Below are 22,833 nucleotides of genomic sequence, written 5' to 3' on the forward strand. Positions count from 1 at the left end.
CGGGTTCAAGCAATCCTCCTGCCTCAGCCTCCCAAGTAGCTGGGATTACAGGTGCATGCCACCACATCCGGCTAATTTTTTGTATTTTTAGTAGAGACGGGGTTTCATTGTGTTAGCCAGGATGGTCTCCATCTCCTGACCTTGTGATATGCCCGCCTCAGCCTCCCAAAGTGCTAGGATTACAGGCGTGAGCCACCGTGCCCAGCAACATACTTATTTCTTAACCTTTCTTTATGAGACTTAAGATATATAAAAGGTTTTTAAATTAAGCTACCTTTTAAACAGTTTCAAATCCTTTCAACTCAAAACAATTACTCAATACCTACTAAAACACAGCACTCTGAAAAAACATTGAAAAGCATAAGAAAATCAAAAAGGCAATAACTAATAGCTCTCCATCTCAAATCTATAATCTAATCTAAGAGAAATATGTCTCCTTGAAGAAAAAGACAGTAACATGGGTTTCTGCTACTGGAAAAGACACACAATGGGACTACATTTTCAGCTGCCATACATATAAAAAAGGCATTAAACAAATACACAGGTTTCAGTAGTGAGTGAGAAGGCTGCAATGACTAGATCTGATGACTAATTAGATGTGAACTGAGACAGAAAGAATGAAGGTGAGAGAAAAGGACAAGGGCAACACTCAGATTTCCAGCTGGAACAACTGGGTCGATAAGGATCACAGAGAAGTTTTGGATTTGTTCCAATTTAAGATGTTAAATTTAATGAACCTGCAGGACTATACAAGGAGATATCCAGTAAGGCGGCATGATTAGGGCTTGGTAGTCATCAGCATATAAGCATATAACTGGTATCTGAAGTTATAGCAGTAAATAAGGTCACCCAGGAAATATTACAAAAGGGCAAGAGATGGGACAGGGCCTAAGAGAGATCTCTAAGGAAAAGTTTTAAGGGCAAGGGGAATACAGAGAAGAGATAAGGAGCAACTGAGTAGTGAGAAGAAAACTAGCAGTATGAAAGACAGAAATGAGAGAAAGTGTTTCAAGATAAGTCTGTGGTCAAGAATATTCAGTGGACAGGTGCCTTGGCTCACACCTGTAATCCCAGCACTTTGGGAGGATCACTTGAACCAGGAGTTTGAGACTAGCCTGGGCATCACAGTGAGATCCTGTTTCTACAAAAAAAATTAAAAATTAGCTAGGCAGGGTGGCACACACCTGTAATCCCAGCTACTTAGGACACTGAGATGGGAGGATTGCTTGAGCCCAGGAAGTTGAGGCTGCAGTGAACTGCAATCATGCCATTGCACTCCAGCCTGGGAAACACAGCAAGACCCTGTCTCAGGCCAGGCACGGTGGCTCATGCCTGTAATCCCAGCACTTTGGGAGGCTGAGATGGGTGGATCACTTGAGGTCAGGAGTTCAAGACCAGCATGGCCAACATGGTAAAACCCCATCTCCACTAAAAATACAAAAACTAGCTGGGCATGGTGGTGCAGGCCTGTAATCCCAGCACTTTGGGAGGCTGAGATGGGTGGATCACTTGAGGTCAGGAGTTCAAGACTAGCATGGCCAACATGGTAAAACCCCATCTCCACTAAAAATACAAAAACTAGCTGGGTGTAGTGGTGCATGCCTGTAGTCCCAGCTACTCGGGAGGCTGAGGAAGGAGAATCGCTTGAACCTTGGAGGCGGAGGTTGCACTGAGCCGAGATCCTGCCACTGCACTCCAGGCTGGGCATCAAAGTGAGACCCTGTCTCAAAAAAAAAAAAAAAATAGAAAACAAAAAATTAATAAAAGTTCAGTGCTACTGATAAAGTAAGATATGACAAAGACTGAGAAGACTCATTAGACTTACAAGCAAGAGATAACAATTTAATGGAATGATGAGGGCAGAGCCAGCTGGAAGTGACATCAGAGGTTGACAATAATGTCAAGAGGTTCTCCAGCTTGTAGACAACAGAGCTATGGGATTTCTCAGGCTCCATAGTCATATGAGCCAATTCCTCATAATATCTCTCTCTATATATCTACCTATTGGTTCTATTTTTCTGGAAAACCCAAATAGCAATACCTTAAGGTATTTAACTACAGGCAGGAATTTATACAACTTGTAGTCAGTAAATATGAGGTACCAGGCAAGTCACATGTCAAAATCCATACTTTCAACTAGGCAAAAAGTAACCTCCCAAAAGGCTTAGCACTTTGGTCCATTCTCTGGATAACAAATAGCATGAAGTGGGGAATGGCTTGCTTAGCTGAGGAAAAGGCTAATGACATTAAGAGATATTCCTTGCCAACAGCTAGTATATAGCCTGGGATATAAGTGTTTATTTGCTGAACGAATTAAGCAATGGGAAGAGAGAAACAATTTTTCTATGAAGCCATGAGGCAATTCTCAGTAGCCTGCCCACCTCCCCCCAAAAAAATTCAACTTGAGGCCGGGCGCGGTGGCTCTAGCCTGTAATCCCAGCACTTTGGGAGGCCGAGACGGGAGGATCACGAGGTCAGGAGATCGAGACCATCCTGGCTAATCCGGTGAAATCCCGTCTCTACTAAAAAATACAAAAAACTAGCCGGGCAAGGTGGCGGGCACCTGTAGTCCCAGTTACTCGGTAGGCTGAGGCAGGAGAATGGCGTGAACCTGGGAGGTGGAGCTTGCAGTGAGCTGAGATCCGGCCACTGCACTCCAGCCTGAGCAACACAGCGAGACTCCGTCTTAAAAAAAAATTCAACTCGCAGACTGTATACTCAAATCACAAACAAAATAAAGTCTAACTGTATCTTATTCTATAACAAAAAGTATAAAGTCAACTGAGGGGTCCTCGCTCCTGCCAAGAGTCTTAACAATGTTAGCACTCTTTGGCCCTAGAATTTCACTTCTAGGTATCCCATCTACAACAAACGATTAGAAATGTAGACAAAGCTGGGCGCGGTGGCTCACGCCTGTAATCCCAGCACTTTGAGAGGCCTAGGCGGGCAGATCACCTGAGGTCAGGAGTTTGAAACCAGACTGGCCAACATGGTGGAATCGCGTCTCTACCAAAAATATAGGAATTAGCCAGGTGGCATGCCTGTAGTCCCAGCTACTCGGGAAATTGAGGAACAAGAATTGCTTGAACCCGGGAGGCGGAGGTTGTGGTGAGCCAAGATCACGCCTAGCCAAGATCGTGCCATTGCACTCTAGCCTGGGCAACAAGAGTGAAACTCCATCTCACACACACACACACACACAAAAGATACGTACTGCAAAAATGTAAGGAAACTAAGAAATCACAGCACATTATTAATAAACCAAATCTTGCTCCTCAAGACTTGGTATACTTCTAACTAGATTTTGGAACAATATTTTATAGTTTCCAGTTACATGACTACAATCATCTTTATCTTGTTTTTACCAGCATCTACAGCAGATTTCAGATACAGAAAACAAAAACCAGAGTATAGAAATATGTATCAATTTTCCTTTAACCCCTGCAGAGAGAAAAAAAAAGCAGACATTTATGGCTTTTTCTTCAAATCAACTCAAAAGAGGTAAAACCTCTAAGACAGTGAACATTCATTTATATTTAGGCCAATCTCCTTTTCCCATCCGCAAACAGGCACTTTTCCTTATAATAGTATTGACAGTGGAAGAAACCACAAAATTATCGTGGTCTGACCATAAAAATTATTTCTATACTACACATTTGCAGACTTTTACACATTTACTGAAAAGTATAACTGTTTGCTAATAAGGAAAATAGATTTATCTGTTAATATGGTTAGTCAGTGAGGAGCTCAAAATTCAAAAAAAGCAGCCCCATCAAACACCCTGGTTTGTCTTTCAGTTCCTCTTTTGAATAGTTCTCTTCTGCCCTCTAAAAAGCATGTGGCATAATTGCAGACTTCTGAATTTCTCTACAAGCTGACATGAAGAACACAAAAATAATGAAAACATGCACATTTTATAAAGCGTGAAAATTCACTATGAAAAAGGAAGGAAAGACCCAGAATGGGGAAATCTATCTTCTCTATAAATGGGAGAGAAAGCACACATTGTATGAATATAAATTACTCTAGAAACAAGAAAATTTAAGGCTAATCTAATAAATTAAGTTCTAACGTTTAATTTTTCAAAAGGGCTGGGCATGGTGGCTCATGCCTGTAATCCTAGCACTTTGGGAGGCCGAGGTGGGCGGATCATTTGAGGTCTGGAGTTTGAGACCAGCCTGGCCAACATGGTGAAACTTCATCACTACTAAAAACACAAAAATTAGCCGGGTATGGTGGCAAGCACCTGTGATCCCAGCTACTTGGGAAGCTGAGGCGGGAGAATTGCTTGGACTTGAACCTGGGAGGCAGAGGTTGCAGTGAGCTAAGATCTGCCACCACACTCCAGCCTGCGCAAGAGGGCAAGACTGTCTCAAAAAAGTTTTTTTTTTTTCAAAAGGTCACCATGAGATTATTTTGCAAATGCCACTGACGCCCTTCCTTTTCCTGATTATTTTGATGATCCTCCCAAAATTAGCCTTAGAATTCCTTCTTTCATTGTTTTGGGTGTGCACATTAATTCAGCATTAACTAACAAGAGTGCTTCAGACATAGTAGAGGCTCAAAAATATTTACTATGTAAGTTAGGACATGAGTAAACCATAAAACCAACCATGTACCAAACTAGTTATTATCAATAATTATTCATTCCTTTTAGAGAGTTTATCGACTTTTAATACCTCTATGTAAAATCTATCTAGAAATAAAAGTTCTTCCACTTACTAGCTGTGTAACCTTAGCTACATGCAATATATAACTTCATGTAATCTAAGTCTATATTATCATTTAGACTTAGGTTTTCTTCAACTGTAAAATAGGGATAATAATGCTCTATCTTCCTCCAGAGTTGTGAGAATTAAATATGGTAACAGATGTGAAAACATTCTGGATACTATAAAGACAATTATCTACATTTCCAATACCCCATATCTCTGAGGATTGGCTAGATAAGACACTTAAACGTTCTGGCAACTTTAGCTGGACACACCTAAAACCAGATGCATAATTTGACTCCCAAAATCTGTTTCCCCCTCTAGTCTTTACAATCTTGAGTCTATTATATTAACTGTCTAGGCATTTTCTGGCATGAATCCCAATAATCCCCACCTGCTGGTATTCTCACACCCTTGTGTGGGACTTGCTTCTGAAGAACAGTGAAAAGTGATGTGAATTCACCTCAGCGCTTAGGTTACAAAAGACTGTAACTTCTCTCCAGCTAGCACTCTCTAGTACTCTTACTTCCTCACTCTCAAGAAACAAGCTCCCAAGTTGTAAGATGCTCTGCAAAGAAGCCTATGTGGCCAGTGACCAAAGGAGGCCTCTGGCCATCAGTTCATGAGGAACTGAGTTATTTGTCCAATGGGCCATAAGGAACTGAATTGCACCAAGAGTCTCATGAATAAGCTAGGAAATGGATCCTTCCCAGTTCAGCCTTAAGAAAGACTCAGAGCCAGAAGACCCAGCTAAGCTGCACTGAGATTCCTGACCCAAAGACACTATGAAATAATAAATGTTGCTGTTTTAATATATTAAATTTGGGGGTAATTTGTAATGCAGTAGTAGATACATTATCTCACACTGTATTTCAAAATAAATTCCAGATAGATTAAAAAGTTAAATATGAGCCTGGGCAATATCACAAGATCCTGTCTCTAGAAAACAATTTAAAAATTAGCTGGGCATGGTGGTGTGCACCTGTAGTCCCAGCTATTCCAGAGGCTGAATAGGAGGATCATTTATGCCTAGCAGTTCGAGGCTTCAGTGAGCTATGATGGAGCCACTACACTCAACCCTGGGAGACAGAGTGAGACCCTGTCTCAAAAAAAAAAAAAAGTTAAATTGTAAAACTGCCAACTTTTAAAACTTAATGAAAACGACTATTTATTTACTTAATTATTTTTGAGATAGGGTCTTGCTACCAGGTGTTGTCACCCAGGCTGGAGCACAGTGGCACAATCACAACTCACTGAAGCCTAGAACTCAAGCAATCCTGCCACCACTTCAGCCTCCTGAGTAGGCATGCCACCATGGCCTGGCTAATTTTTAAATTTTCTGTAGAGATGGGGTCTCTCTGTGTTGCCCAGGCTGGTCTCAAACTGCTGGGCTCAAGTGATCCCACCTCAGTGACCCAAAGTACTAAGGATCAACACTTTGGGTGAGTGACAGTGCCAGCCAAAACCAAGTATTTATAAAAGTTACTTTTTATAATTAGAAATAGATGGAAAAGAGGAATAAGAGGTCTGACTTAAAAGTTTTCTGTATGTCAAAATATGAAATTAAAATCTGAGGACTAGGGAAATCTTTGTAGTAAGTATAGCAAAGAATTTATACAAAATTAAAATATATTGCATGTCATCACATGTTAATTAAATAAAGAACTAATATCAATTTCTCTGGAATTACAGTCAAGAAATCAGTAAAAGAGTTTCCAGAGAAGGAAACAGAGTGGCTGGGAAAAGTATGTAAGGGAAATGTTTCATTGTATATACACATCCCTTTACCTATTCAAAAGAAGAAAAATCAAAATATTTTTAAAGGAATATTGATATTTAATGTTAATTGACATTTTAATAAGAGATCTCAAGCATATTAAAAAGAAAAATATTAAGACCTAATAGGAAATGTATAAAAAACACATATGCAGATATTTCACAAAAGAAAACAAAAATGATCATAAGGAAAAATGAACTAAAAATGCATCAGAAACCTAAACATAAGCACTAAAACAAAACTCCTAGACAAACATATAGGTGTAAATCTTTGTCATCTTGAACCTGACAATCGTGTTTTAGATGTGACACAAAACTGTAACGAGAAGAAAAAACTCATTAGACTTCATGAAAATTAAAAACTGTTGTGCTGCAAACAATATCATCAAGAAAGTTGTAAACCAAAAATAAAATTCGAAGGCACCCCGCAACCATCTGAATAGACTCCCCGTTTGGCCAGGGCACCCTAAATTTTAACCTGAAAGACTGGTTCAGGCCGTAATAGGAAGCGGGGGTTGAATACGCCTCATTATACCTCTCCAACATTAACATCAACACTCAACACAGACCTTAAGTCTGATAAGAAACATTTACAGTCTATTCTCTCTAAAACCTGCTACTTGGAGGCTTCATCTGCGTGATAAAACCTAGGTCTCCACAATCCCTTATCATAACCCAGACATTCCTTTCTATTGATAACTCTTCCAACCAACTGCCAATCAAAATCTACCGATCACCTGGAAGCCCCCCCCCAGCCCTCAAGTTGTCCCTCCCTTCCAGATCTAACCAATGTAAATCTTACACATATTTGATTGATCCATTATGTCTCCCTACACTGTATAAAAGCAAATTGTTTTGGACTACCTTGGGCACATGTCATGAGGACCTCCTGAGGCTGTATCACAGGCCTGTCTTTAACCTTGGCAAAAATAAACTTTCTAAATTGTTCAGACATGTCTCAGATACTTTTGGTTTACAAAGTAAAAAGAGCCGGGCACACTGGTTGAGGCCTGTAATCCCAGCACTTTGGGAGGCCAAGGCAAGAAGATTGCCTGAGCCAGGAGTTCAAGACCAGCCTGGTCAACATAGCGAGATCCTGTTTCAATTTAAAAATAAAAATATTGGCCAGGCATGGTGGCTCACATCTATAATCCCAGCACTCTGGGAGGCCGAGGCAGGCGGATAACCTGAGGTCAGGAGTTCGAGCTGGGAGGCAGAGGTTGCAGTGAGCCGAGATCATGCCACTGCACTCCAGCCCAGGTGACAAAGACTCCATCTCAAAAAAAAAAGTTAAATAATTCCTTCTCTTTTTTTGGGATGGAGTCTCGCTCTGTCACCCAGGCTGGAGTGCAGTGGCATGATCTCAGCTCACTGTACCGCCTCGCGGGTTCAAGTGATTCTCCTGCTTCAGCCTCCCAAGTAGCTGGGATTACAGGCGCCCACCATTATGCCTGGCTAACTTTTTTGTAATTTTAGTAGAGACGGGTTTCACCATGTTGGCCAGGATGGTCTCCAACTCCTGACCTTAGGTGATCCACTGCTTTGGCCTCCCAAAGTGCTGGGATTATAGATGTGAGCCACCGCACTGGACCAAAATTAAAATAATTCTAACAGCATATACTTATAGAGTAATAAGTTGGATTAAGATACTAAAAACAGGCCGGGCGCAGTGGCTCACGCCTGTAATCCCAGCACTTTGGGAGGCCGAGGTGGGTGGATCTTGAGGTCAGGAGAGCGAGACCATCCTGGCTAACACAGTGAAACCCTGCCTCTACTAAAAATACAAAAAATTAGCCAGGCGTGGTGGTTGGCGCCTGTAGTCCCAGCTAATCGGGAGGCTGAGGCAGGAGAATGGTGTGAACCTTGGAAGCGGAGCTTGCAGTGAGCCAAGATGGGGCCACTGCACTCCAGCCTAGGCGACAGAGCAAGACTCTGTCTCAAAAAAAAAAAAAAAAAAAAAAAAGATACTAAAAACGCTATTCACTCATATTCTTTGGTGAGAATAGGGCCAACTGCCATGGGTTGGGCAATAAATGAGAAGGAAATGGAGGCAGTAAGTATAAACTGCTTTCAAGAAGAAAAGATTAGTTTAGTTCTTGTTATTGTTGTTTTGTTTTTGAAGTCTAGGGACTGAAGGCCAGGCGCAGTGGCTCACGCCTTTAATTCTAGCACTTTAGGAGGCTAGGGTGGGTGGATCACCTGAGATCAGGGGTTCCAGACCAGCCTGGCCAACATGGTGAAATTCCATCTCTACTAAAAATACAAAAATTAGCTGGTCGTGGTGGCAGGTGCCTGTAATCTCAGCTACTCAGGAGGCTGAGGCAGGAGAATTGCTTGAACCCAGGAGGCGGAGGTTGCAGTGAGCCGAGATTACGCAACTTTATTCCAGCCTGGGCGAAACAGCAAGACTATGTCTCAAATAAATAAATAAATAAAGTCTAGGGACTGAGTCTCAAGTGAAAAAACCAGGAAGAGGAAGTAACACAGGACAATAGGGAAAACTGCTTTATCAATGTCCTAGAGGACAAACGGATAAATCAGATTGAGAGCCACACTGAAGGTCAGCCTTGGACAACCCACATTAAAATAAAAACATATATTGGGATGTAAATGCAGTCATGCCTTATTTATCTTCATTATTTGGGAAGAGTTCTACATAACTGAATTTTCCAGACACTTGAGCAGTTTTTTAAAAATTTAAGCTATTTTATTTAAACTGTTCACCACTATATCATACAGTTCTCTGCCTCTTAAACAGAGTGTGCTTTCCTGGACAACTTAAGGTCATTATGACTATGATTATTGTTCTAGGAAGTAATATACCTGAGTCTACACGTTAATTTTTCAAATCTTCCTTGAATGCCCTACATTGTCAGTTGCCATTCCTCTGCTACATTTCCCCTAATAACCTTTCTCATTGGTGTTTCCAACAGATTCTAGTATGAAAATTATATGGCCAGGCACAGTGGCTCAAACCTATAATCCCAGCACTTTGGGAGGCTGAGACGGGAGAATCACTTCAGTCCAGGAGTTCAAAACCAGCCTGGGCAATATGGTGAGACCTCATCTCACCATCTTTATTTTAAAAAATAAAAAATTATATAACCATTAAATAATGCCCTAAAGGCCAGGTGTGGTGGCTTACACCCTAATCCCAACACTTTGGGAAGCCAAGAGGGGCAGAGACCCCTTGAGGCCAGGAATTCAAAATCAGCCTGACCATCATGGTGAAACCTCATCTCTACTAAAAATACAAAAATTAGATGGGCATGGTGGCAAGCACCTATAACCCCAGCTACTTGGGAGGCTGAGGCATGAGAATCGCTTGAACCTGGGAGGTGGAGGTTGCAATAAGCCAAGAATAGTGCAGTGGCACTCCAGCCTGGGCGACAGAGACTCTGTCTCAAAATAATAACAATAATAATAATAATAATGCCCTAAGTAAGGGATTAAGGAATAATGGGGGTCTAGATGAAAGTACATTACTAAAGTGCATGGCTTTACGACAACTCTCCCCACTGCTAAGAAGTCTGTTTCACTTTTCAATTTAATTGAGGCTGGGTTTCAGAGTTTGAATATCAGAAGACTGATCTCTGACTACTAGGAATTTTACTTTATCTTGCTTCCTTAAGTGCTATCAAAATATATCTGCCAAGTAATCGATAATCTTATATGATCAGTCTGCAACCTCTGCCTCCCGGGCTCAAGTGATTCTCCTGTCTCAGCATCTCAAGTAGCTGGGATTTACAGGCATGCACCACCATGCCCGGTTAATTTTTGTATTTTGGGGTCTCTCGAGCTCTCTTCAGACCCAAGCATGAATGCCAGGGCCGCAGCCACCATCCCACCCACAGCCCCATGGCGGGTCAGGATGAAGCGCCACGGACAGGGGACCTGTGGCCCCTGTCATGGGTCACACACACACAAAAGATCATGCTGATTCCAAAAGTGAGCCTAGACATCTCAAAGTAACTGAATATATCTTCTTATCCTACAGTCACTTACCAATAAAAAGTTATCTTCTGGCCAGGTGCGGTGGCTCAAGCCTGTAATCCTGGCACTTTGGGAAGCAGAGGAGGGCTGATCACTTGAGGTCAGGAGTTAGAGACCAGCCTGGCCAACATGGTGAAACCCCATCTCTACTAAAAATACAAAAATTACCAGGTGTGATGGCGCACGCCTGTAATCCCAGCTACTCGGGAGGCTGAGACACTAGAATCACTTGAACCCAGGAGGTGGATGTGGTAGTGAGCCGAGATTGCGCCACCACACTCCAGCCTGAGTGACAGAGCCAGACTTTGTCTCAAAAAAAAAAAAAAAAGTTATAATCTTCTACACTTCTGTATATTAATATAGTCATGCATATCTCATACATATGAATATTATTCATGATAAATGTGTATCCCTCACAAAATCTTGGCTTTAACCCCTTCTAAGTCTCACAGAAATTTCACAAGCACAAATAAGCACAAAGGCTAAAAAGGACTACTACAGTGAGGCACACAGGAGTCAATCAGAACTTAAGAATTCATCCCTTTAGTTCCAATACGATGGGATGTACTGGTTTGTTTCATTCATTCTTAAGGTTCTGGATAGTTCTTTCTCCCTACACTTCATGTATTAAAAAACAAAAACAAAACTTGTTGCCTCTCCAGGACTCTCCTCCTGTTCCTTAAGTTGTTCATTCATATTAGTGAAAATTAACAAACGCAGACTTTCTCATCAACACAGAGAGCACCGAAGTGGTCTGCGCAACACAAACTGAACATCTCCAGGCTCAGGTTTAGTTTATCAGAGGCATTAGGATGTCTACCTTTGTCCTTGTATTCAAATTATTTTTGTACATTCCCCTTTCCAAGTCACAAGTACCTTCAGGGCAAGAATCTTTTTGATTCAGTTACTCCAATCTCTGGACAAGCAAGTTCTGAGCACCAGTATTTGCTAGCCTCTCGAGAAAGCTGAGTTAAACAGTTCCTGCCCTCGCAGTCTATCAGAGAGAAAGCTGGCTTGTAAATAAATTGCAACACAGGCAAAAGCAGAAGTGAGTACAGAATTAAATCAGAGGAAGCATTAACTCTGATTGTACAGGAAGTTCAGGGATACATTTCTGTATTCCTCAAAAGGCCTTCCATAAATACCTGTTGAACCAACAAATGAATGGATTAAATCTTTTAGGCGAGGTCCCAGATCCAAACGAGATGTATCAGTTGCTTCTGGAAGCCAGTCAAAAAACTTTATCTTTCAACAATTGCGGGATGCAGCCGCTGGCATATTCACCCCTACCTCCACCTCAAGAAAGAATTTTGGAGAAAGGACCATACCTGTACTGCCAGCCTTTTGCACTGCCACCGCGGCTGCTGCTGCTGCTGCTGCTGCTACTGATTCCACCTCCACAGCTGCTGTTCTTGTTGTTCGGGGTCACCGCTGTGGCCAGGCCCTCCAGCTTTCCTTCGCTCTCCGAGACTTTCATTGTGGACACTGGTTCACCCCCCTGCATCTTAACGCCAAAGTCCACTTGCCCTTCTTGAGCGGGAGAGAACAATTCTGTAGTTCTGCAGGTGACTTTTTTTTTTTTTTTAAGATTTTATCTGAATATGATCCCGGTTGCTAAATCACACGGCGGCTGGGGCGGGACTGTCAAATGGTCCAAAAAAGGAAGATACACATTACCACAGAAGTTAAACTTTTAGGAGGGCAGGGGAAGCAATGAGGACAGATATCCTTCACATGTATCTCTCTCCTTTCCGGCAAAAGCAAGGAGGAAAAAGCATCCGGCAAGAGGACTTAAGTGACATACTCGAAAGAGAAGGAGCCTGGGGAGATCGCAGATTCTGTAGCCAAGACGGCCGGGAAAAGGACGAAGCGCCACGGGCAGTCCCCCGCGGCCTAACCTCGGGGCTGACCCGCCGCGCTCCCTCTTCTCCTCCGCCGGTCCTCAGGCAGTGGGTCCAGTCAAGCCCGCTCGGCAGTTCCCGCCGCAGCCGCCGAAAGACAGCCTGGGCGGGCGCGCGCAGCCCGGGAGGAGGGTCAGGGAAGGAGGCCGCCGGGGGCGGGACGCCGGCTCCCGGGGCCGCCTCTCCCAGGGCCAGAGGCGAGCCACTCGGGGCGACTTCCTCCTTTGCCCCTGGCCCGGGCCCTCGACTGGGTTCCCGGGAGCCGGTGAGTCTCTCGCGCTCTCTCCAGACCCAAGCGTGACTGCCAGGGCCGCAGCCGCCGCCCCACCCACAGCCCCACAGCGGGTCAGCCACCCGCCTGCTCCCTTCCCGCCTTCCCTTCCGGAGTAGCGTGAGCTCACTTCCCTCATAGCCGAAGCCTCTGGCGCCATCTTGGGTCAGGGCGGCTGGTCCCTGAAGGGGGCGGAGCCTCTGGGGGCTGGTAACGGGGCGACGAGTAAGGAAGCGAGAGGGAGAGGGGCGTAGGGGAAGGAGGAACCCGGACAGTGAAGGAGGAAGAAACAAAGGAGCCAGCGGACCTAGACAGTTCCCTTCTCGTGTGTGACTGCCTGTCTTCCTAACCACGTCCTAGCCTTCCATTTGAGGGGCCGTTCCAGGCATTTTAGAAAGAAAGCTTACAAAAATAAGAAAGTACAAGAACGAAGCAAACATCTGTACGTTTTAGTCACTTGGGGGTGGGGGAGTGGGGGCGCAAGCATGACAATGGAGTAAAGCCAATCAGTATTATAAATGAAAAAGAAGCTGTTGGCTGGGCGCGGTGGCTCACGCCTGTAATCCCAGCACTTTGGGAGGTCGAGGCGGGGGGATCACGAGGTTAGGAGATGGAGACCATCCTGGCTAACACGGTGAAACCCCGTCTCTAGTAAAACATAAAAATAAATAAAATTAGCCCGGCATGGTGGCGGGCGCCTGTGGTCCCAGCTACTCGGGAGAATGGTGTGAACCCAGGAGGCGGAGCTTGCAGTGAGCAGAGATCGCACCACTGCACTCCAGCCTGGGCGACAGAGCGAGACTCCATCTCAAAAAAAAAAAAAAAAAAAAAAAAAAAAAAGAAGCTGTCATGGAAATTAGAGATCTCAGAACGGAGCTAGGTACTCTTCCGGACCGCAGACAAATCTTTCACCTTGTTGAGGCCTTGATTTTGGATTTGTAAAACAATAGTTCTTGGGTAGATTTCTAAAGTCTCTCCTAATTGTTAATTTTAGTTTATAATAACATGACTTGAGGCTGAGCACTGTGGCTCACACCTGTAATCCCAGCACTTTGGGAGGCCGAGGCGGGCGGATCACTTGAGGTCAGGAGTTTGAGACCAGCCTGGCCAACATGGTGAAACCCCTTCTCAACTAAAAATACAAAAATTAACCGGCCATGGTAGTGCATACCTGTAATCCCAGCTACTTGACAGGCTGAGACAGGAGAATCACTTGAGCCTGGGAGGCAGAGGTTGCAGTGAGCCGAGATCGCACCACTGCCCTCCAGGCTGAACAACTACAGCGAGACTCAGTCTCAAAGAAAGAAAGAAAAATAAATAAATAAATAAATAAAAACTACCATACAATCCAGTGATCCCACTACTGAGTATCCAAAGGGAAAGAAATCAGCATATCAAAAGGATACCTGTGCTCACATGTTTACTGGAGTACTATCACAATATCATAAATATGGAACCAGCCTGTGTCCATCAACAGATGAATGGGTAAAGAATATATGGTATGTAGGTGGGGCACGGTGTTTCACGCCTATAATCCCAGCACTTTGGGAGGCCGAGGCAGGTGGATCATCTGAGGTCAGGAGTTCGAGACCAGCCTGGCCAACAGGGCGAGACCCCGTCTCTACTAAAAATACAAAAATTAGCTGGGCGTGGTGGCACACACCTGTAATCCCAGCTACTCTGGAGGCTGAGGCAGGAGAATTGCTTGAACCTGGGAGGCAGAGGTTGCAGTAAGCTTAGATCGTGCCACTCCAGCCTGGGCAACAGAGTGAGACTCCATCTCAAAAAAAAAAAAAAAAAAAAAGGAAAGCCAGGTGTGCTCATGCACACCTGTAGTCCCAGCTACTTGGGAAGCTGAGATGGAGGAAATCACTTATGCCCAGGAATTCGAGGGTAGCCTGGGCAACATAGAAGACCTGTCTCTTTAAATAAATACATAAATAAATATAAAAGTGGAAAAAAGCTTATGGGACAAAAATATGTAAAAGAAAAAAAAGTATGATTCTAAGTGAAAGATGCAAGATGCAAAAAAGTCACATACTGTATGTATCCATTTATGTGAAATGTCCAGAACAGGCAAATCCACCTGTATAGAAAGTAGATGACTGGTTGCTAGGGGTAGGAGAAAGGAGAAATGGGAAATGACTGCTAATGAGTATGGGGTTTTCTAGGGGTGGGGGTAATAAAAATGTTCTAAAATTAGATAATAGTGACGATTGTACAATCTTGTAAGTATACGAAAACTCACTTGATTGTATACTTTAAATGGGTGAATTTATGGTGGATGGATTATATTGTAATAACGCTATTTTTTTAAAAACAAATTCTCTAGCTGCCACATGGAGAATTAATTTTAGTGGGAGAAAAAGAGGAAGCAGGGAGACTAGTTAGGAGGCTATTATAGGGAATGAGGGCAGAAATGATAGCGGCTTGGACTAGAGTGGTGGCAGTGGTAATAGAGAGAAGTAAATGGATCCAATCTGTGTCTGGGATGAGGCTACAGTACTGCAAATGGACTGGATTTGCAATAGTGAAACCACCTTTGCAAAATTATAACTAAGGAAATAATGACGGTGAAAGAAATCAGACCTAACTGACTCCATCTTGCTTCTAGCCTTTCAGCTGTCCTTGTTCATTCCTGGACATACACCAAACTAACTTTAGGAAGGAATTCAGTTCATGGTTTGACTCTGAAACAAAATTGGTAATAGCCCTTTCCCGAAAACACCCCCTTTTTGCCTGGGAACCAGTCTGCCTTTGCAGGACTAATAAATTAGCTACAAAATTAGAAATTACTGGCCAGGTGTGGTGGCTCATGCCTGTAATCCCAGCACTTTGGGAGGCCGAGGCGAGTGGATCACCTGAGGTTGGGAGTTCGAGACCAGCCTGACCAACATGGTGAAACCCCATCTCTACTAAAAATACAAAATTAGCCAGGCGTGGTGGCTCATGTCTGTAATCCCAGCTAGTCAGGAGGCTGAGGCAGGAGAATCGCTTGGACCTGGGAGGCAGAGGTTGCGGTGAGCTGAGATTGCGCCATTGCACTCCAGCCTGGGCAACAAGAGTGAAACTCTGTCTCGAAAAAAAAAAAAAAAGATAAGAAACAAATAAATTACAGCTTAGGGGTCATGCAGACTCTGGCTTCAAGAGTCTGAACCTCCCCAGAATGCTCCTGGGGGTACATCACTATTGTAAAACCTAAGATGAGTGCTTGAGATATTTTGCAGACCCTGCACTCGATGGATCAGCTGACACTACCCAGACTGGTAATCTGGCTCAACCAGTTCTGCCGTTCCACCCAAGAATAGAAAACAGCCAGAAAAACTCACTTCCACCCCCTGTGATTCCATCTCCAACCTTACCAATCAGCATCCCTCACTTCCCAAGCCTCTACCTGCCAAAAACTCTGATGCCTAAATTTGCTCAGGGAGACCGATTTGAGTAATAACAAAACTCTGGTCTCCAGCACAGCCAGCTCTGCGTGAATTCCTCTTTCTCCACTGCAATTCTTCTGTCTTGATAAATCGGCTCTGTCTAGGCAGCGGGCAAGATGAACCAACCCATTGCGCAGTTACAATAGTGCAGTAATGTTCCTACAGGGCTCTCCACTTCCAGTCTGTGCTACACATGTTACGCATCACAAATCTGGCCCCCTTTAAAACTCAGAATCATTCAAAGACCTTTCATTATTAATAGAATAAATCCACTCTTCTGTCCAAGAAAAAATGGTATGAAGGCTATTTTGCTCCAAGTAGAAATGAGACGTGGAGACTGGCTCATGCTAACCAAACTGACAGCAGACTAACGTAGCAACTGGAAAAGGAGCTATAAATTAATAATGAAAAATACAATCTTGGCCGGGTGCAGTGGCTCACACCTGTAATCCCAGCACTTTGGGAGGCCGAGGAGGGCAGATCATTTGAGCTCAGAAGTTTCAGAGCAGACTGGGCAACTGGCAAAACTCGTCTCTAGTAAAAATACAAAAATGAGCTGAGCGTGGTGGCGCATGCCTACAGTCCCAGCTACTTGGGAGGCTGAGGTGGGAGGATCGCTTGAGCCTGGGAGGTTGAGGCTGCAGTGAACTGAGATCACACCAGTGTACTCCAGCCTGGATGACAGAATAAGACTCTGTCTCAAAAAAAAAAAATACAGTCTAGAGTACTCAGGTTTGAGTGTCAGCACATTCTGTGTAAGAAACTCAGCAAGATAAACAAAATTATTATCAGAAGGTTGTATAATGCTCTTGGAGTCATGGTCATGGGAGTTGGTAGGATAGATGTTTTGTTTTGCTTTAAAACCGAAACTTTTTAAAAAGATGTTTTACAATAGGATCTGAGTTTGACTGTTCCATTCAGCGTCTGAAGAGAGAAGAGGACATACTATTTGAATAGGGAAGGTAAAGAAATGTACTTTTTTGAAAGCCATCAAAGAAGGATGTGCACTTCATCTCTGTTCCTTCCCTACCAGTCTAGCTTGGTAAGAGTTGAGGGTGTCCTGCCCATGGAGAGAAGCTGTGTATGCGTAGTGGTCAAGATCACGGTCTCTTCTATCAGACTGACACACAGATTCCACTGCCTGTGACCTTAGGCAAGTTAACTCACCTCTTTGTTCCTGTTTCATCACCTATAAAATAGGAATAACTGTGTTACTCCCCAAATTCCTACAATGAAGGCCTAACTTCTATGCAATGGTATTTGGAGATGGGGCCTTTGGGAGACATGTTTTGATGAGGTCCTAAAGATTGGATTAGTGCCCTTGTAAGAAGAGACACCAGAAAGCTAGCATGTACTGTGCCCCAGCCCCCACAATCCCGGCCATGTGAGGGCACTCAGAGAAGACAGCTACCTGCAATCTAGGAAAAGAACCCTCATCAGAAACTGACCTTGCTGGTATCTTGACCTTGGACTATCTGCCTCCCGAACTGTGAAAAAATAAATTGCTGTTGTTTAAGCTACCCAATCTATGGTATTTTGCTGTGGCAGCCAAGCTAGTCTCTCTCTTTGAGGTGTTGTCAGCATTAAATGAAATGACTCATGTCATTCAAAGCACTTAGACTCCTGTCTGACACATGGTGAGCTAAGTGTTCAGCAACTGTTAGCCATTGTTTAGAAGGGTAGGGCTACCTGCTAAGTAAAATGAATGTTGGTGTTTGGTGAGGGCACACTTCTGCTAGGGACAGCTCTGAAGACACATCAAACAACATATTTCTGAAGATATTCAACATATTTCTGTGGGAGAATGCCAGCTTTGTCTTCCAAATGCAATGGAGTTTTCAAGCTAGAAATTCTAATCAAAAGAGACCCATCAGAGTATGTACAGTAAATGTAGAATTCTAAGAACATTACCTGAAATCACCCAGTTTGTGGGTGTCGGTGGGAAAATGTAGATACCTAAGGCCATCTCTGCTTCAGTGTCATCTCCTCCTAGAGACCTTCCCTGACCACTCTATACAGAGTAGCAGTTCCTACCCATTACACGCTATCCCTTTACCCTGCTTTAGTTTTCTTCATAGCACTTGACACTATATACTTTTTTTTTTTTTTTCTGAGAGGGAGTCTCGCTTTGAATGAATTTATTACGGTGGTTAAGAACATGAACTTTGGCACAAGCCTTCAAATCCTGGCTCTCCCACTTAGTGCATGTGATCCTGGGAAGGTTACTTGCCTTGGTAAGCCTCACTTTTTTCATCTGTAAAATGGAAAAATAGGATGAAATAAGAAAACATGTAGAAGGTCAGGCACGATGGCTCACACCTGTAATCCCAGCACTTTGGGAGGCCAAGGCGGGTGAATTGTTTGAACCTAGGAATTCAAGATAAGACTTGACAACATGGTGAAACCCCACATCTACAAAAGAATACAAAAATTATGGGGCCAGGCATGGTGGCTCACACCTGTAATCCCAGCACTTTGAGAGGCCGAGAAGGGAGGGTCACTTGAAGTCGGGAGTTGGAGACCAGCCTGGCCAACATGGTGAAACTCCATCTCTACTAAAAATACAAAAATTAGCCGGGCATGGTGGTATGCACCTGTAGTCCCAGCTACTCGGGAGGCTGAGGCATGAGGATTGCTTCAACCCAGAAGAATGAGGTTGCAGTGAGCTGAGATCGCACCACTGCACTCCAACCTGGGTGACAGAGCGAAACTCCATCTCAAAAAAAAAAAATTAGCTGGGTGAGGTGGCATGTGCCTGTAGTCCCAGCTACTAGGTAAGCTGAGGAGGGAGGATTGCTTGAGACAGAGGTTGCAGTGAGCCAAGATTGTGCCATCGCACTTTAGCTAGCCTGGGTGACAGAGCGAGACTCTGTCTCAAAAAAAAAAAAAAAGTGCCTGATGTCTAGTAAGTGCTGAACAAATGCTGCCTGTTTTTATTTTCTCTCTCTAACCCTGACATGCAAGAAAGGGAAGTGTGATTTGTTTCCTTGAAGCACAAGAACCCACAGCTGGAATGAATGGGAGGATAGGCCGCAGAAAAACTCGGGGCAAGGGAGCAGGGAGCAGGGGTGCAGGGAACAGTGCTAATCCCATGAGAGGAGGGCAACACAGGGAGGAATGCAGCCAGGAAAAAAAAGTTCCCACTGAGAATAAGGTTGTAAGCCCACAATTTCCTAAAAAAAGAAAAAGAGACCAGGCGTTGTGGTTCACGCCTGTAATCCCAGCCCTTTGGGTGGCCGAGGCAGGTGGATCACCTGAGGTCCAGAGTTCGAGACCAGCTTGGCCAACATGGCAAAACCTCGCTTCTACTAAAAATACAAAAAATAGCCAGGCATAGTGGCAGGCGCCTGTAATGCCAGCTACTCGGGAGGCTGAGGCAGGAGAATGGCTTGAACCTGGGAGGTGGAGGTTGCGGTGAGCCAAGATCGTGCTATTGCACTCCAGCCTGGGCAACAAGAGCGAAACTCCATCTCAAAAAAAAAAAAAAAAAAAAAAGAGAAAAGAAAGAAAAGGAAGAAAGACATTTTGAGAAGACAAAATGTTCACATTGGTTTTACTACTTTGGTGAAACAGAGTTTCAATTAATCAAGAGATCCTCTACCTCCCGCCACACCCGCCTGCAGTTTAGGCAGAAATCTTTTTGTGATTTCCCACTCTAATGGAGTGATTCAGCTAAAGTGCTCTAAGAGAGCAGCATTTCTCTGCAAACACTCCCCTGCCAAGCTCAAAGCTTGTTGTGGGAGTGAAAGAAATAGACAGTTGATGTTTTTATTTGAGAGGAGGAATGAAGGATGGGAAAGGAGAAAAAGAGTCACAGTTTTATTCTGATTTTGATAAAATGAAATTTCTCTCCCATTTTTTGCTTCTCTCCACAACTTTCCCCTGAATCCCTATTGAACTTAAAAGTATTTCGCCGGGCGTGGTGGCTCACGCCTGTAATCCCAGCACTTTGGGAGGCTGAGGCGGGCGGATCACGAGGTCAGGAGATCGAGACCATCCTGGCTAACACGGTGAAACCCTGTCTCTACTAAAAATACAAAAAACCAGCGGGGCGTAGTGGCAGGCGCCTGTAGTCCCAGCTACTCGGGAGGTTGAGGCAGGAGAATGGCGTAAACCCGGGAGGCGGAGCTTGCAGTGAGCTGAGATTGCGCCACTGCACTGCGGCCTGGGCGACAGAGCAAGACTCTGTCTCAAAAAATAAAAAAAAATTTAAAAAGTATTTCACTGGAGCTCTTGAAACTGTATTACAAAATAAGAACACATTTATTTTAAAGCTATGTGTCCTTCTTGTCCGGTTTTAGACTCATTTGGCTAGTGCAGGTAGTATTTTGCTCACAAGTTCAGTAAAATGAACAGATTTAACTGCAGTCACATGACCTTTCCATCAAGTGGTGAATGCCAGGGGTTGCCATGGGAAAGGAGAGAAAAGGCAACTAATGCTTATTAGCACGAAATGTCAGGGTTATGAATTCTGGGGAGCGCTCATGTGGATCAGCTTTTGAAATAGTATGTGAATGTATTGTTTCCATGACATGACTCATTTGTTGGAGAACGTTAATTTATGTGAGAGGGCATGTGCCATTATTTCTTTTGAAAAAACTTCATCCCTTTACCAAAAGAAAAAAAATGGCAAACACCAGGGGAGCACTTTTCAATATGTACTCCACACAATATTGTGGGGTATTAATAGGTGTTATGTGATTTAAAATTTTTCTTGCTGTGATTTCATACATTTGAAAAACACTAATTTTTTTTTTAAGTTAGACTGGTTCCTTTATTGCAGAATTTCTTGGGGAATTTACTGTGCTAATGTGCATCTGTCTAGAAGGATGTGCCCAGAAAGGCCCTGGCAGGGAAGGAACTGCACCTTGGAAGACTCTATGCAGCTAATTTTTTTACTTTGTAGAAATGTTTTTGTTTGTTTGTTTTGTTTTGTTTTGGTTTTTTGAGAGGTAGTCTTGCTCTGTTGCCCAGGCTGGAGTGCAGTGGCACGATCTTGGCTCACTGCAACCTCTGCCTCCTGGATTCAAGCAATTCTCCTGTCCCAGCCTTCCAAGTAGCTGGGACTACAGGTGTGCACCACCATGGCTGGCTAATTTTTATATTTTTAGTAGAGTCTGGATTTCACCATATTGGTCAAACCGGTCTTGAACTCTTGACCTCAGGTGATCCACCTGCCTCGGCCTTCTGAAGTGCTGGGATTACAGGCATGAGCCACCATGCCCAGCCAAGATAGGGTCTTGATATGTTGCCCAGGCTGGTCTTGAACTTCTGAGCTCAAATGATCCTCCTGCCTCAACCTCCCAAAGTGCTGTGACTACAGGCATGGGCCTCCATGTTTGGTCACTACAGCTTTAAAATGGAATTTGACAACCATACTGAGAGGCGAAGCCAGCTGAACTTCCTGGGTGGAGTGGGGACTTGGAGAACTTTTCTGTCTTACAGGAGGATTGTAAAACGCACCAATCAGTGCTCTGTAGCTAGGTAGAGGTTTGTAAAATGCACCAGTTAGTGCTCTGTAAAAATGCACCAATCAGCACTCTGTAGCTAGCTAGAGGTTTGTAAAGTGGACAAATCAGGAGTCTGTAAAATGGACCAATCGGCACTCTGTAAAATGGACAATGAGCAGGACATGGGCAGGGACAAATAAGGGAATAAAAGCTGGCCACCCCAGCCAGCTGCAGCAACCTGCTCAGGTCCGTTTCATGCTGTGGAAGATTTGTTCTTTCGCTCTTCACAATAAATCTTGCTGCTGCTCACTCTTTGGGTCTGTGCCACCTTTAAGAGTTGTAACGCTCACTGAGAAGGTCCACAGCTTCATTCTTGAAGTCAGTGAGACCACGAACCCACCGGAAGGAACAAACTCTGAACATATCTTGGGGGTTCATTGGGGATTTCGCCACACAGTGAGTACCATTGGACCCCTTTCGCTTGCTATTCTGTCCTATTTTTCCTTAGAATTTGGGGGCTAAATGCCAGGCTCCTGCCGGCCAGTTAAAAGCAACTAGCGCAGCCACCAGACTAAAGACATGTGTATCAGGCTTTCTGGGAAAGTGTTCTCTAACAACCCCCCCACTCTTTGGAGTTGGGAGTGTTGGTTTGCCTGGAACCAACTTCTGCTTTTCCTGTACTTCTGGGCTGAGCTCAGGGTCAACAGAGAGGAAAGCCATTCAGCTTGGGGGTTCTGACAAAAAGTTGGTTGACCCTGCAGACATGAGCAGAACTCTCAAAGTCACATCACCCAAGTGAGACTCGCCCATCTATCCTATCTATCTTGACCCTTGCCTCCTGGGTCGTAACATCTGTCAGACAAACTTCCTCCCGCCTCTCTTCTCCGAGGCTAGTCCCTGTCTGTGTTGCTTTTCTAGTTTCTCCTATAAGAATGATTTCTAGTGGAAATTTCAGGACTCTGTTCCCTTCTTTAGGCACCCAGGCTCACCAATCAGAAAGACATAATTTTTTGCCTAAAGCCCCATCGGTGGGGAGGGCACTATCTGGAATTTTAGGATCCCTCCTCAGACTAGGAGGCCTAACAAAAGCTATTCCTGAAGCTAGGATACGGGGAGCCTCGGAAATTATATGCTTCCTATTCATACGATGAGAAGTGAGGACAAAAGGCGTCACTCTTTCAACACTGGAGATCCCTTCCCTCCCTCAGGGTATGGCCCTCCACTCCATTTTGAGGCATATTACCTTTATAGGACAAGGGTAAGGTCCCAATACTAACAGGAGAAAATGCTTAGGAA

General features: G+C 44.1%; 1 protein-coding gene across 1 annotated transcript in view; it reads right to left on the reverse strand.

The window, feature by feature from the left end:
• The window catches only part of OSBPL11 (oxysterol binding protein like 11), an 89,392-nt gene that overhangs the window by 59,904 nt on the left and 6,655 nt on the right, over nucleotides 1-22,833 (reverse strand). The window contains exons 2-3 of the mRNA XM_025375394.1: nucleotides 19,701-19,704; nucleotides 11,810-12,111 (exon numbers count right to left, since the gene is read on the reverse strand). Of these exons, the coding sequence (XP_025231179.1) occupies nucleotides 11,810-11,985 (176 nt within the window). The 5' untranslated portion in view covers nucleotides 11,986-12,111; nucleotides 19,701-19,704. The remainder of the gene's footprint in view (nucleotides 1-11,809; nucleotides 12,112-19,700; nucleotides 19,705-22,833) is intronic.

The sequence above is a fragment of the Theropithecus gelada genome, chromosome 2 (assembly GCF_003255815.1).
Source record: "Theropithecus gelada isolate Dixy chromosome 2, Tgel_1.0, whole genome shotgun sequence".
Classification (NCBI taxonomy): Eukaryota; Metazoa; Chordata; class Mammalia; order Primates; family Cercopithecidae; genus Theropithecus; species Theropithecus gelada.